The 17,125-nt window shown below is 33.9% G+C and overlaps 2 protein-coding genes and 1 pseudogene across 2 annotated transcripts; 1 reads left to right on the plus strand and 2 right to left on the minus strand.

Moving 5' to 3' along the window:
* Positions 1-1,785: 1,785 nt before the first annotated feature.
* LOC116124292 (uncharacterized protein C57A10.07) lies at positions 1,786-4,706 on the minus strand. The gene is made up of 3 exons (XM_031409998.1): positions 4,036-4,706; positions 3,304-3,428; positions 1,786-2,433 (listed from the first exon to the last, which is right to left on the minus strand). Exons 1-3 carry the CDS (start codon positions 4,604-4,606, stop codon positions 2,107-2,109), a joined length of 1,023 nt encoding a protein of 340 aa, XP_031265858.1. The 5' UTR covers positions 4,607-4,706; the 3' UTR covers positions 1,786-2,106.
* Positions 4,707-6,429: 1,723 nt separating this feature from the next.
* LOC116124264 (endoglucanase 25-like) lies at positions 6,430-9,095 on the plus strand. The gene is made up of 6 exons (XM_031409958.1): positions 6,430-6,826; positions 6,903-7,198; positions 7,284-7,760; positions 7,854-7,986; positions 8,104-8,276; positions 8,374-9,095. The coding sequence occupies exons 1-6, from the start codon at positions 6,430-6,432 to the stop codon at positions 8,761-8,763; spliced, it is 1,866 nt and encodes a 621-aa protein (XP_031265818.1). The 3' UTR covers positions 8,764-9,095.
* Positions 9,096-9,101: 6 nt separating this feature from the next.
* Positions 9,102-11,842, minus strand: LOC116124265 (annotated as a pseudogene).
* Positions 11,843-17,125: the final 5,283 nt, after the last annotated feature.

Consider the following 17,125-nt stretch of genomic DNA (forward strand, 5'->3'; position numbering starts at 1 on the left):
TCTTGCCAAATTCCAGTCGCTTCTTGCTCCGAAAATCATCCCCTTCACCACCTACTGCTTCACCGACATCCCCCAACCAAAACCCTCAACAACCCCGGCATCGGTTGCTTGCTATTCGCTGTCCACCACTGTCACCTAGGATTTTTATGCTTTTGGAGTTATTGGGCTCGATTGGAGCTAGTTTTGGAGTTTTTGAATGGAATTGATGATTGGGAATGTTTTAGAAGTGTTTGGTGTTATTTTTTTGGGCTTTTGGATCGATTCCGGCATTGAAGACCAGAGATTTTGAAGTTGGCACTCCAACTGTTTGACAAAAGGCCTGATAAGAGAAGAAGAAGGGAGAATGTGTTTTTGTCTTTGCAATGAATATCATTGTATTTAACGGAAATTATTAACGAAATATAACGTTTGGGTAATAAAGTTATATTTTAAAACTTTTTGGGTGGAAAAGTGTCATTAGGCCATTATTGGGGTGGGAAAAAGTCGTTTACTCTACTCTATGCTTGCTTAGAATAATAAGATGGCAACTTCGGGTATTGTGGGCGATAAGTATCCTTATCTCTTACAAGTAGATATAGAAAAGAATACCAAATGGCAATTTGGTTCACCTCCTAACTATGAAGTTGTCAATAAGCTTCCTGAAGACGGCAGAACTAAGGTCTCTCTCCCTTTTTGTTTCTCTTTTATAATTGATCTTATGTATATATTAGTTCATGTTCATGGCCCAATAGTGTTAAATATCTAACCTGTGATTCTGCCTGGAAGATTTGGCCTCCTGGATCTCTTGAAGAAAAGGTGCAGAACCTTATAAAAACATGGGAAATGGAAAATTTCCATAAAGTAAACATTGAAGACTTTAAAACACTTGATCCAAAGGAGTATACTGTCAGCGTGTAAATGGTAATTAACCAACCGAAATACATGAATTTGAGTCACCACGTAATTGTTTAAACATTTTTATCATCATTTGCAATTGCGGGAAGGAAAGCGCTAAGTTTGGATGATATAAGCAAGCTTGGCGGCTACAACGCATTCCTGCAAACTTCTTTGCCGGAGTAAAAGGTGCTACAAACCCAGCTGATGAAACTTCAATATCATCACATAGGGCTCTCACCACAACTTTCCCTAGACGGTTTGCTTTGGAAATTCTCCAGGTTTATTCTGGACTTCCGAATATTGTTTACAAGTTCAGGCACTGGGGTTACATGGAAGGTCCTTTTAAAGGGCATGCCCCCACTGGGGAGTTAGTAGAATTCTATGGCACGGGCATTTTTGAGGTGTCTCTTCAACTTCAGTAACACTAAATATTTCTCCCTTTATTGTTCTGTCACTTTGGGTTAATGCTTTTCTTTGTAAAACAGATGGATGAAGAGATGAAAATTCAAAATTGTGAAGGTGGAGATATTTTGCGATCGTGGTGAATTGCTTGGCGGTCTTCTGAACTCTGAAGGGTGCTAAAATAGACGGCTCGGCTGAAGCAGTAGCTTCGAGCTGCCCTGTATTCAAGAGCCCTGGCTAGCGGCTAATGTTGCCAGACTATGCTTTTGTAACACTAATAAACAAACAATAAATGCTCAAACTGGGCACTTCAGTTTGGGTGAATGAAGTGAAGCATTGTTTCTTTTCTTTGTTATGACTTTCAGATTGAATATTTGTGAAGCTGATTTAAAGCTTACAGGACATACATTATCAGCTGATTCGTCTTATCATGGGCGTTTTATGAATATTTCAGTCCCAAAATTATGATAAAACATGGAATGACAGATAAAAAGAAAATCATTCTAAAAAAAAAAAATGATTTCGCCTTTTGTTAGTAGTAACATAAACTACAATTTCAGGAGATTCACTACAATACATGTTCTGGAAAGCAAATTTCTCATTTCTGGACCCAAACAAAGCAATACAATTACTAACTCTCATCTAATAATGACAACACATTTTTCTCTAAGCTGCAGCCAAATTTATTCTCATCTATTCACCTTTATATAATTTGAATTGAGAAAAGAACAATTTTGAACAAGCATTATACTATCAGCTCAAGCATCTATCGTGCGATTGTTTAGGTTGATTAATTACATTCGGATCATGAGAAATAACATGCAGTGGTTAATTTAATTGAGCCCAAGGGAGAGACCCAGTATAAGGAGCTGGTCCACAATATCTGAACAAACCTTCAATTTCAGGACATCCTTTGGGGTAAGGTATTGCCCGATGAAAAGGATCACGGCCTACTTTTTTACGTCTAAGTGAACCTGAACACCCATATGGATCTTCTTCAAATTGAGACCTTACGAATGCCTCACCTTTCAAGGCTGCCTCTCTGGAAGTTGATGAAGCTGGGGTGCCAGAGTAAAAGAATCTTGACTCAGGAAAGCCAATGGCGGAGCGATGCAAATGTGAAAATCTACCCTCCTTGAAATCATAACTTACAACCTGGTTGATAGGCAACAATATTGAAAGCGTTTAACTTCTAAACAGTTAAAGGACAAAACCTAATATACCTAAATTAACAACAGAAAGCTGAAGTGAACAGACCAAGTTGTCATAGAAACTAATGGACTTGGCTTCTGTACAAACACATAATTAATACATGCCAAGATACACGAGGCTATTATATTGGCTAAAGTATGTGGAGAATTTTAAGGTGCACAAACGCACAAACATGGAGACATTCACACAAGGAAAGATAAATTGCCTGAGCTTGCACACACAAAAAAAAAGGACAGGCTATCCATGTCCAGTGGGCCTAGAGGCGTCTCTCTTCAAGAGAATCATGGAGATTGAAATTGCAGGTTCTATCTTTGCTTGAGATCAAATTATCATTAGCCAAGACCAAAAATAAAAAAGAGGAAAGGTTGATTAATGATTGGCAAGCTGGGAACTTCTAGATGTGAACCTCCTCCATCATCTTTGTTATAGATGAAAAGGATGCATATATAGCCTCTTTATCATATAATTATACTCAGACTTAATGATGACAAGGACACGTGCCAAACATTATAGAATATTTCATTTGATCATCAAGGACAATTCTACATTAATCTTCTGCATGAATCTGCATACAAGGAGCCTCTTGTACAAATTTTGTGAAATTGATTTGTAACACTACTAAACACGGCCATAAAGACACTTCATTTTACTGTCTCTATTTCATCCTAGGAGCCAGACTATGTACCTAAATGAAAATGAAACAACATTCCGATGAAACTCCTTTTATCCTTTTACCCTATCTCAAATATATTGCGTATATATATAAAAGCTATGAATAAAACAAACAGGGCACTTCTAATACAACACACTTACAGTTATGTTATGAGGATATGTGCCTGTAAGTTCGCGGAACCGACAGACACTAAATAAAAGATTCTCAAAGCTATCTCTTGCATGCTCTTCAGTCATTGCCCTCCATTTCACACTTTCTTCTTTGCCTGACAGAAAGTCACATTGCAACAAAGAATCAACATCAGATGGTTCAGAGCCTTCATGTAATGGAACCAGTTCCAAGAAATATATATGAAGTTAGAAGTACTTATCTAAAAAACAATAAAAACACTTGGGAGTAAAATAATATCTTCATGACTCCAAGCCAACCAAAAACATCTTGGAATTAAATAAATATTATGGAAAACTCATCTCTTTTTCATTTCAACCACAGATAAATAGACTGTTACTTAAAAAAAAAAAAAAAAAAAAAAGAAGTCAAAACTCGACACAGACCCTGAGTTGTAAAAAACTAACTTTCAGAATGTCAAACAAGCCACACGGCTAAAAGATAATTACTGGTGGGTCTTCCATAACATCCAAAGAATTAATGTTGTATCAAAATATACTTCACAGTTGTATATAGGTAGCATGAGCAGGAAAAAAAAATCCAGGAAATTACAATATGAGAACCGTTTCTTATTGCAACAAACTTTCTGGATTCCATAGTTCAGTAATGAAATGGTGAATCAACATAACTATACAAACATTTTTAATTTCACTATCAAAATGGCAATGCTAGTAAAAACATTTAAAAAAAGCATAAGAACTCACCAAACCATCCTTTTGATTCGGCAACAGTCCAGTAACTCTGTGCCTCACTACGAGGACCGGCATCTTTCCTAGTCTCTCCACCGCTAAACAAAAGTATAGCATCCTCATCTTCGGCCACTATTTTGACTCCCTCCTCAATATGTGTTACAAAACTAGCAGCCTGACCAGGATACTTCTGATAAGGCTCCAAAAACCAAGAATCCTCCTTATCAATCTTCCCACAACTACTAGTATAAACAGAGTGGCCAGCAACCATTACAAGATTCTTTAGCGTCGAAAACGGATACTTATCAATCCCCACATCAAAATTTCGGTAGCTGCTCATCGTCCGAAAATGGCTCTCATATGCAGTCAAAATGATCAATACAGTAACAGCAATTGACAATGAAATGAACAGCACAACAAGTGGATGCAACTTCTTGAAGTATTGAAGGCGATTAGAGAAAGATTTGATCATTTTCGGTTTCCGGGTTCTTTTAATAGTCCCTAATTCTATGTCGAAATCACCTCTTGGGTATGCATTGAAGGACTTGGGACTATTTGAATTTGACCCAAATGAAAAACTGCTCATTATAATGCTAATTCAGCTAATGGGTTAGCAAATCGAGCAAATTCAAGCATACCCAGACGAGAATCTAAAAAAATTATGAAATGGGATCACAGATCATTAAGCGTATGGATCACAGATCATTAAGCGTATATGGTTAAAATATATGACTAAAATGAGGACAGAAACCTCACCAAGATGTTTTGAGTTTATTTGGTTTGAGTAGAGAGAAGATCCAAAGAAGGTTGTTTGTGCTTGTTAATTGTAGTACGAGATCCCCATTTTGATTCATTACATTTTATGTTAGCAGCTTGACCTTGAATAGGAAAAGAAGACTGGACCTTGAGACTTGAGAGTAATTGTTGTTGTGGGAGATGGTGGACAAGAAGACTAGTAGCAGTTATGATTTGGATTTTCTGATCAGAAAGCCCAACAAATTTTGTTTCACTTCAGCCCATACTTGGTGGGCCAAAGACTAGAATAGGACAAGAGATTTTTGTGCACTTGGGCCTTAATGGACTCACTGCAGGCCCAGATTGAATGAGGTCCACAATACACACGAGAAAGTGCTTATATTAAGATGAACTTGTATCAAACACATAGATAAAACAATTATGGTCTACCCAAAATAAATGTACTTTGTTGATATAAACGTAAAGTTGTAATCTCATGATGTTATCACAGTTATAGGTATTAAATAATTCATTTTTGAGATATATAAAAATAAATAAATAACTATGTTAATAACCTCTTGATAGAAAGAATTTGATATCTTTTATAATCCAGAATGAGTCTAATGGAGTCAAGTTGATAGATAACGAATTACTGATGATAATTAAAATTTTCTCACAAGAATAAATTGGATTTTTTATTTTTTGCTTTGTATAATATCTTAAGTTAGAATGAATGACTTTTTCAGGACTCTATAGTCTATACAGAAAACCTTTAAACGTTTCAGCCCTTTGTGGGCATCTTTGTGCTTAGTGGAACTATTTTTGCGATTGCCTGCAATCCTAGGCAGTTTAATTCAATGGGAATTTATGCAAGAATAATGCCTTTTTGGCAACAAAATAATTGAAGGCAGCAGCTATTAGACAATTCCAACTAAAGAGAAGTTGAAGTTCCTTGTTTCCCAGTGGCATTTTGTGCGGTTTGGACGGCTGAGGCTTTCAGGATTACATAAATAAATCATAAAAACTTCTCTGTCTCTCCCACCCTCACGGAACAAGCTAGCAACCATGAAGAGAGACAAATTAATCTGCATTGAATTCACCGTAATAACTATGGCAGTTTTCTAACCCTCTTTCAAGACAGATCATTAATAAATTTAATTGACTTTGACCTGACATCTGTTGTGAAATTATTAAGTTAACAGCCTCTCCTTGCAGTTACATGTTCAGTGAAAGAACCCAAGGCCTCCTGGAAAACATATCAGTAATTTTCTGATAATAAATTACTATATATCTCTTATATTCTACCAGAAACGTGTATGTATAATAATACAAAAATAAAATCCTACGATAAGTCCTAAAAGAAATATCTACAGATTACAGTTATCCATTGTCAAATGGATACGTAACAGCACATGTCATTTGTATGAAATGGAAAGTTCATCACAAAAAAAAGATGGTACCCCAGAGAGCATAAAAGAAACACACAAATTTTATTTACTTCAAGAAAGAAACATTACTGTGCACTGATTCTTGCAGCCTGAGAACAACAATTGCTTGTAAAGAAGAGCTTGGAATTGTTACAATCAATCGATATCTCAGCCTTGGAATTGTCATTTTTTTCTTTTTGTTTTTTCTTGTATAAAACTTTCCTGGAAACCATCATATTCATCAATTATGCCGTACTCTCTAGGTTCGCCTACACATACCTCTGCATCTGATGCAGAAATGCACCCTGTCAGGTTTGTGCATTCAGTTTCCGAGGCGGGTCGGCTTCTCCCTTCAGCTAGTAGATGGAACTCTATAGAAATTGAATTCAACCTTGCCCCTAAATCTTCCACTGGATATGATTCACTCCCTTCAAGATACTCGAAATCTTTCGATCATGATCTTATTATCACTGATAGAAAGTGCTTCAAACGTTTTGTTTTCATCTCTGTCTCGGTACTCTTTTTAATTCCTTTACTTGTTCTCTTGCTGCATTTCTTGCCTCGCAAACATCACCACCATGAAACTTCGAAGAATCTCACACTTGCATTGAGCCAAGCTCTAACGTTTTATGATGCTCAGAAGTGTAATTTTCTGTACTCTTTTGTTCTTCTAAACCATCTTCTTTTCTCTTAAGATTCTTAAAAGAATTCTTTTTGCAGCTGGGAGTTACCCATCTAACAGTCCGGTAAAATTTCGAGGAAATTCAGGATTGAAAGATGGCAGTGAGAGTAACATTGACCTTATGGGTGGATTTTATGATTCTGGAAGCAATATCAAGTTCAGTTTTCCTACAGCTTATACTGTAACACTCTTGAGCTGGACTGTTATTGAATACCATGAAAAATATGCTGATATAGGTGAGCTTGACCATATCAAGGATATTATCAAATGGGGTAGTGACTATTTGCTCAAGGTCACAAATTCCACTTCTGATAAAACAGTACTTTATTCTCAGGCAAGCCTTTTTATCTAATGTTCTATGGTCATTGTTATTTATCTCGAAATGCAAATTTACTGGAGATATTGTATTGTGATTTTAGGTCGGTGCAGGCAATCACACTGGGGTTAGAAATGACATAAATTGCTGGCAAAGACCTGAAGACATGAGCTATAAGAGACCTGTTTCGATGTGTGATAGCGCAGCTTCAGATCTTGCAGGGGAAATTATCGCAGCGCTATCAGCAGCATCAATGGTATTCAGAGAACAGAAGGAATACTCTGGACAATTAATCAAAGCGGCAGAGACGTTATACAGTGCGGCGACTGTGGAAGAAGACGGCGGCCACAAGCAAGGAACTTACACTGAGGTTGAAGATTGTGGCGGAGAAGCAAGAGAGTTTTACAACTCAACTAGCTACATAGATGAGTTAGTTTGGGGAGGAACTTGGTTGTCCTTTGCTACTGGGAACATTTCTTACCTTGAATATGCCACCAGGAGGTTTAAAGAAGCTGCAGATGAAGAAAAAATATCCGAGAAAGGGAGATTCTATTGGAACAACAAGCTCACTGCTAACGCGGTAATTTAATTAATCAAGACTTCATGGAGTTTTTGAAGAATTGAAATGTGTCTTTGAGTGAAAGCTGACATAATTTCTAAGTATGAATTGCAGGTTTTGTTAGCTAGAGTTCAGTTCTTTCGTGATGTTGGCTACCCTTATGAAGATGCCTTGGGATCTTCATCAAAAAGGACTGAGCAGTTGATGTGTTCTTATCTTTCTGATCAGATGTTCAATAAGACAAAAGGTAAAACTTCATCAATTGTATATGAATATGTACACTTTTTTACATGAAAATGCATGGATTCAATATAGTGGCTGGAAATTTAATGGTTTATAACTTCATAAAATTTTCTTAATGTAGGTGGATTGATCCTCTTAAAGCCTGCTTATGGTCAACCACTTCAGTTTGCTGCAGCAGCATCTTTCCTCAGTAAGTTATACAGTGATTACCTTGAGCTCCTGCGGCGATCGGGTGGTGTTTGCAGCAGTGATAGATTCTCCCTTGAAAATTTGAGGAGCTTCTCAATGTCTCAGGTTAAGTATATCAGGCTTCCAGGTTCTGATTATGCAGCAAAATAAACTTTCCCCTTCTTTACATAAAGGGTCTTCTAATTTTCCCTCTTTTTTATAGGTCAATTACATATTAGGAGATAATCCTATGAAAATGAGCTACATGGTTGGCTTTGGAGACCACTATCCAACACAAGTTCACCACAGGAGTGCATCAATTCCTTGGGATGGACAATATCACTCTTGTGAAGAGGGAGATAGATGGCTAAACTCAAAAGAACCAAATCCTAATGTTCTTTTGGGGGCCATGGTAGCAGGACCAGATGAATTTGATAATTTCTCTGATGAAAGGGGCAAACCATTGTTCACTGAACCAACCATAGCAAGCAATGCAGGTTTAGTTGCAGCCCTCATTGCACTTCATGATCCTCCTCACAAGTCTTCGAATCCAAATGTCGCCAAATTAGGCATCGACCCGTTGGGTATCTTTGAAAAAATTCATCCAGTTTAAGTCCGTAGAACTTTTTACGCTCTGTGGCTAACTTTTGTGATGTTATGCAAAGAAAAACTGACTGCTAACAAATAATCTTAAACAAGTTTCATGGAGGATAGTTCTGCATTCTTTTAAACAAAGTGAGAGGCAGATGAAGAGATGGCAGTTTGTGTAAAAAATATTGTTGACTTGATGTTGAAATTCATACTGAGTCAGGATGGTGTGGTTTAGGGTTTAGGGTTTAGGTACTGCCATGAAAGCATTATATCTTCATTTATAAGCTAATTCTGAGAACACTGTCATGGATGCATATTCTATTATAAATTCGGTTATGCCAAATTTTTTCCTCATATCAGTTACTCACCACAGCATGATTTTCTTAACAATCTTTTACTCAGATCTTCCAGATTTAAACGTGTAATCAAAGCATGATTTGCAGAATCATACACGTAAATTTTTGTTGGACTAACAAGACTAGTTTTACATAAATGCCTATGAATTATATGAGAATTCTATTTTCAAATGTAAATAAGTTAAAGATTCAATAAGAGGATATCTTACAAGACATAGAATTTTACTTATAATATAGAAGATTATATAGATATATCTGTTAGACAAAATTACGCTTTATATTTACATAACAGAAAATGTAGTCGTAAAAATCTAAAGCTACATAACCAAACTCTGTACATCGTTTTGATTTGTTTCCGAAATTTCTCCTCATAGGACTTCAACATATCCAAGCGATGCAATCTCTGAAAAAATAGGTGAACAGTGAAACTGGGTAACCACCATCAGACTTGTGTTGTAAGCAAAAGAAAAATGCTCACCAGAATACTGTGAATCTCTTCTAGAAAAGGCCCAAGTAATGAAATCAAAGTCTGCATTTCCTCTTTAGGGTGTCATAGTTTTCATCTTTTGCCAGGAGGAGATTGATGAAGGTTAATTGTCAGGCACTAGTTTCAGAGCCACCTGCAAACACTATATTTGTTAGCTCTTGATTATCTGAAGAAGTTAAGGCCACATAGTCTTATAATAATGCCTTATGATGAATAGCTCTCAAGAAGGGATAATGGAGCATTAATATTTAGAAATCCACTTGATCGATGAACCATAACATCTAGGGTATGATCATGATCTAGTTCAATTATGTTCATTGTTAACATTCCACAGAACCAACAACAAACTGCAAAATTCAGGAGTTCAATTCCATTAACATAAAAAACTTTTTCACTTCAAAACAACCAAGCACTTGCTTCTATAAAATGATCGTGTGTGCTTAAAATCTAACTTGAGTTACTAGCAAGATGAACCCAATATCTAGACATTATGTATCAGCTCAAAAAAACTGCTTTTGACTTGTATCACCAAGATATATATTCATAAAATGGTAGAAGAGAAATAAAGAGTTAAATATTACTTTGAAAGCAGCCGAGGAAATCCATCCATGCCATGGCTTCAAAGTATGTTGTAGGACTCTTCCACTCTTGCTCCATTTTCTGCTCCGGATTCCTTGCTAATCTTTGTAATAAAGCCTCCGTAAAATCCAAGGATCTGTAGGTAAAACAGATTAATTTCCGAAGAAACTGGCATCTCACATGAAGAATAGTTATTAAAATACGATAGGCCATTTAACTTGATAATCGTACAATCATTGGTGCAAGTGTAACTTGGTCTAGCTGGTTTTTTGTTGCCAAAACCCAAAACCAGGCCACAAATTTTGTGACTTTTTTTTTTGTCAACCTTGAAAACAGAACTCAAAGTTAAACAATAATGGAAGATAGAGTAATATACATTGGCTACCTGGTTAGCCAAACAAAGGCTCTGCTACAACTTGAAACCTTTCTTGCATTGCCTTCACTGGCCTCTTTCTTCAACATCTCAACCACATTTGAATCAATGAAGGATTCACTTCACAAAGCTTTTCCAATCTCTTTGAATCAATAGTCAAACAAGAACTCGTAAATTAATTTAAGTGACAGAAAGACAGTACCATAGTTTTGATACGAAAGAAAAGCCAGAAAGTTGAAAAATCAAAGGGTGTTTTTGTCATACCAAAAAAAAAAAAAAAGTCTAGGATAGGTTGCATGGATGAATATGGTTTTTTCTTCTACCTGAACATTTGATGAATGTCTTGTCTAAGTACAAGCATAGTTGGCCCTATCTTATCTGCAAAAGAACAAACACATGACCAGAAATTCTAATCATTAAAGGGTGCAAGAAAGAGAAAAAAAAAAAGAAAGAAAACTAACCAAGAACTTGAAGAACCAAGTTGCAGACATGCAAGAAAGGCTTGTGGGCACATGAGAACTTGCATCAGGATTATCATAGGCTTCAGTTTGATAGTCATGGAGAGCTCTTCAATGGCAGACCTGATCTCTGACCCCTCTCCATTTCTCTTCTCCTCTCATATAGCCTCTATATCCCTAGTTCTCAACACTTATTTGCATAGATAGAGATATATATGAGGTCACAACTGAGGTTAAAAAGATAGCTTATAGAAAATGAATTGCTTTAATGGTGATTTGTATTGAATATACAAACCCAGTTGTTACTTAAAACTCCTGGACTGCAAACTGTTACTTCTCTGGTTTGAACTTTAATATTAATTTCTTTTATAAAACACTGACGGTGACCTTATTTGACCTTGGAGTTTCTATGAGCTATCTTCCTGTACTTATTTTAATAAAATCTATATAGAATTAATCGAAGCCGTATCTATCCGATATTCTTGGCTGAGTTTTTTCAGGTTCAGTAATCATACAGAAGCTACTATGGGCCGCTCATACAACAATCATATATTTTCTCTTTTCCTGCCAGGAACATTTACATATTGTTGGCCATCGTGAAGGTTTAAAGTATCATGCCATATAAGATTGAATGAATTAAGCAGCCAATTAAAAGTCTAGCTAATGCAATTATTGGTTAATTCATCTCACTGTGGGAACATAAGTCAATAATTAATTTAACATTATCTATTCATTAATTATAAAATTAGATGAGAGAAAAAAAAATGGTGTTCAGATACTTGATATATTCATATCCATAAATGTCTCCAATTGTTTAGTAATACCATTGTAACAAAGTCAAAATCCATAGGTTAATATCACCTCATTAATTTAGTTGAATTTGGAAATGGGCGAGTAGGGCAATGGCCTATTTGCGATATTTTTATCTATTATTTCATTTACCGAACGTTACAAAACCCCTGTAAAATTTTAGCTCTTAAATTATGAAAAATAGCATTAGGTATGGGTATTGAATGATATGATCCACTGGGTTGGCATAGAATGGTATAAAGTTTTCTTCAAATTCTTGATCTTTTATGATGATGCTTTAAGGATAGTGTGGACAGATGGGTTGAGAAAAATTTGATTACTTTTTTTTTTGAAGACATTTTCTTGCATGGCTGTAGTTAGGCATGGGCCATGAGAAAAAGATTATAAAGAAAGTATTGGAAAAAATGCCACTCATTGCCTCTCTTTTGGAGACTTGACTACACCATTTGTGACTGTATTATATGGTATGACTGCAGTAAGCAACTCCAAAAGAGAGCATTTTATACTGAGACTTTTACAAATTAAATTTACTTGTGTGCCTGCCACTGCTTCTAATTATCACTTTCATGATTTCTCATCCACCTTTTCTTTTGGTCAATTAGCAGTGCAAATGTCTTCCTTTAACATATGAATTCATAAAAACTTTTTAAATAGAACGGATGTTATCGTAATTGAACAAACACACATGTATCTATTTAAAGAACAAATATACGACAGATTAATCCCTATAAAATAAGACCCCAAATTATTTCCTATAGAAATAGACCAAGAAAATGGGTATTTAGGTGCAAGTTGGAATTGGTTTGGTGGTTGTTGAGCCATAGACCATGCCTGAAGAAAATGAAGTGAAGACCTATTATAGTTTTTTAATATGCTTACAGTTGAGATGCTCTCAACAGTACCAACACATTTTTTTAAATGGGTTCCTCTTCAACTTTCTTATTTCATCAATAGATCTAAAGATTTGCATTACAAAATTCAGATTTCTTCAGGAATATTTCTTATTTTATTCAATTATCTACCCTCAAATTCAACAATGGATATGGATCAACTCTTTTTTTTTTTTTTTTTTTTCACTACTTGCGTCCCCATCAAATTATGCCAATCTCTAAAGTCTTGAGCTTACGTAAAAATTAATAATCCTTAAACCGTTTATTGGGTAATTAACATAACCCTTTAATTAATTATTTTCTTATCCCCTTAAGAAAAAAAAATTAATGGTGGTTGTACTATCTTTTTCAAGGATTTAGAAATTAATCTCTTCGCTAAGCTTTTAAATGAGATGTGTATACAGAGAGAAAAAAACAATTAGTATGTATGATAAGGGTCTTATTTATTTATCTAATATTTATTAAAAAATTGATCTTAATATATAAAATACTTGTAATTGCTAAAACTTGCTACAAATTTCTATGGTATACGTAATTATTTTTAATTTATTCCAGTTTTTTTGGTTTTGTTGATTAATATTTTTCACAATGTAAGTCATAAATCTGTCAATAGAATGAATTTTAATCAGAATATTGACTAACTCTAGATTTAAAATAAATATAATAAAAGAATAGCATCTATCATATATAGAAATGAAAAAAAATATATAATATATATATATATTCACTTTTTCATATGGGCTTAAAGAATGGGACCCGTATTTATAGATGGGGCCAAGTCTAAAAGCTCACAAAATATTAAATAATTAGATTTTTTTATATAAAAAAATATATATATTTTTTAAATATTAGTATGTCAGAATCAGTACAATTACTTAATTAATAAATTTAATTAAGCATATACACGCGCTACTTGTAACTATCCCTATTTAATCAAACATTTCTTCTTCTAATTGAATCCTTAATTACATTTTTGAATCTGTAATAGAATATGAATATGTTCTACAGTAAGTTTCTTTCCAATTTATTTATTTTTGGATATGAAACACTATTATTTTAAACTATATGATATGATAAATTTTAAAAATTATATATGAACCCGTCTCAGGTATAACCTAAACTTTCTACTAGATATGCATCATTGTTTTACTTGTATAAGAAAATATAATTATTTTTTTTTCTTTAATTATGAAATATCGAAAATACTTCATTCATAAACTATCAATAATGTGATGATAAAAGAGTAAAAGGAGATCCTGAGCTCCTGAGTTAGTCTCTTAACATTATAGGGGTGCACTGAGGTTTTTACTCGCTCGATAGTTTAAAATCTCAAAGATTAGTTAAGTAACAAAATTTGACTCACACCCCGATGCTATAAAAAAAAAAAAAAAAAGTCAGTAGATTTAATTTTATAAATTATTTTATCTACACTAGAAGGTATATGTAGTTTTTATCGAAATTGAAACCAATGAAAGATAAATAAGATTATAAAAAGTGTGAACGCAGTGGTTCCATCAGGATCTAAATGATATTAAAAAACAATCAAAACAAGACAAATAGTAAGTCCACTTGTTTTAATGGTTTAATTAAGTTAATTAATTTATTTACAACTCCAAATATCAAGTGCTGATGGCCAGAGAGGATTGGTTCTTTGTTAACCACCGATAACACTATGAATTAATCACCGGGTAATTAATTCCAGACCATTCCCCCACCAGCCGATGTGTAATACATTGAGATTCTTTGAGACATTTAAAAAATTGTTTATAGTACAAAAGAACCCATTTAATCGCATAAATTAACTTCTAAAAAGTATTTACTCAGCATGACATTATTAGGACAACTAATTTGTCGAATAGATCGTTTTGATTCTCCAATTATAATCCCCTCTTATAGGTTTGGAACTCCTTTTGTTTGGGAGAATATAATTGATTAGTTATATTATTCTTATCAGTTATAATATTGATACTGCAGTAAGAACTATATGTTTGATTTGTGATTAGAACAGAATTTTCAAAAACTAACATACAATTTTATATTCTCTTAATATTGAAAATGTTTATATATATTAAAATTATGTGAAATAGTGAAAACAACTTTAATCGTTTTTTGATTTAAAATAACTTTTTAGGATTGTATTCGCAAACCGTCTTTAAAGCATTTTGACTTATTATACTAAATGTATTTTCATAAGATTTTTTTTGTATCTCTTATTTTCAAAAACAAAAAATTGATATATATATATATTATTATATATATATATATATATATATATATATATATCGTTGAGACAACTAAATTATTATATGAAGAGGTTATAACTTAATAAAGATGTAGTTACAAAAATTATTGTTTTTTATTAAAAAATTATTATTTTTTATTTTTTATTTTATAACTTAAGTTTTAATAGTATTAGGATTTCAATTATTATTTTAGTAGCATTATGATAGTACAGAAATGGATATCATTGAGTCATTGTAAATTGAATGATTAGATTCAACTTCACTATATTAATCAAATTGATATTAATATTTTCCTCAATCTCCAAATGAGAAACACGTGTATGTTTAATTGAAAAAGAAATAATTATTAATTAAATAAAAGAGGAAAAAGAAAATCATGAGGATGATAATAGGAAATACAAAAAATTTCATGTTAGAAGCTCTAAACATGCTTGGGAAGCTAAAATGTTTTGGCTTCAACAGAAGGTATTCATACTGGTGACTTATTACGTACCCGTAAATAAAAGATGTAGTAACAACTCTAAAACATAAATCATTGTCTCAATAACTTTAGATTATATTTTTTATTTCATCTTAATCGTAAATATAACATAACATTTTTTTTTTTTTGGTGATATATATAATTATTACTATGTAAAGGTAAATTTTTTAAGACGAAATCTAGAAAAATTATAACTTATTACAATGTATAGGCTTAGATTTATATATTTTAAAGTGGCAATTTCGTTATTTGAAATATTTATAATTAATGAAATACAGATTTGAGGCATAGATGTCGAGAGTAAAGGCAACAGGGAAAGTCAAGCGTCAGATTCCAGCTAGTTGGACCTACAATGTCAACACCTCTTGTAATTTAGTGCTCAATTTCTTTTATACTTGTAAATTCTATTGGACCCAATCATAGTTTTGAAATATTAAAAATTGTTAGATTAAATCAAATTTCATTTTAGGGAACTGTAATGGGCTCACATTAAGACAATGTTGTTGACCATCTACGGGCCAATTACACTCAACAATTGTCAAAAAAAACAAAAAACAAAAAATAAAAATAAAAATAAATAAATAAAAATTGAATGATGAAAGCAATGACGATTGAAACATTTTAAATGACTTAATCTTAATTTATATAGGTTGGGGTTCGAGATTATCTTCAAATTGCTTGATGTGATATCACACACTTTCCCTTGTTAACATAAATTATTAATTTGATTTTTTTTTTTTAACATCGTTTGCATAGACTAAAAATCGTCTCAAGCCTTATCAGACCCAAACTTATATTTTCTACTATATAGGCCCAAAGCCGTGGCCCAATTCCGATTGAACCAATATCAAAATTCATGTCACAGGCCAAAATGCACGGTCCAAACCCAGCCTCTCTCTAGATTAGGCATCACCATTAACCCACTTAGAGCTAGACCCATTGGTCCAAGATAATTAGGACTCCTCCTATTTGAGTTATATCCTAATTCGCCTAAGATTCCGTATCTTATGAGAATTAGGACTCTTAATTCTATGAAGCAAGTAAATCAAGATCTTTTCCTATTCACTAAACCTCTACCATTATGGACTCAAAGTCTTACTAGGATACGAAGATCCTACGACTACTATATAAACGGGGTCACACCTCTATTTAGGCTTTCAATCTGAATACCACCTATTTGCTTCCAAGCTCTTACTTTTAAGAGTTATACACCTACGCCATGGTTCTAGTCTCCGACTAAACTTCCGGTAACCGTTCCTTCCCTTAGCCCTCACTAAATTGTCTCATTCAACCTTATTAACTTGAGCGTCGAAGTGCATACAACAGATACCACACCGGTGTTTACGTAAGCTTCACGCTTGTTTACTTTGTATGGAGGTACAACGGATTGTCAATGACCCCAACTTCATAGGATCATACCTTCTTTCCGTAACCGTAGATTTTAGCATCTACAATTTGGCTCCCATTATGGGGCCTCTGGCAATCAATTCCCGTTCAACATCTTGCTCTACAGAGAATCGCATTATGGATGAAATCACAGACACTGCCTCAGCGGATCTTGTAGCTAAGGTTGAGGCTTTTTCGACACTGATGCAGTAAACAGGCCAATAAGGTCACGACACTAGAAGCCGAAAACAACAACATCCGAGTTGAAAATCAAAACTTACGGGAAAAAGGTAACTCAATTTTATGCTCTTGATTTCCCAT

The sequence above is a fragment of the Pistacia vera genome, unplaced genomic scaffold, assembly GCF_008641045.1.
Source record: "Pistacia vera cultivar Batoury unplaced genomic scaffold, PisVer_v2 Contig151, whole genome shotgun sequence".
NCBI lineage: Eukaryota > Viridiplantae > Streptophyta > Magnoliopsida > Sapindales > Anacardiaceae > Pistacia > Pistacia vera.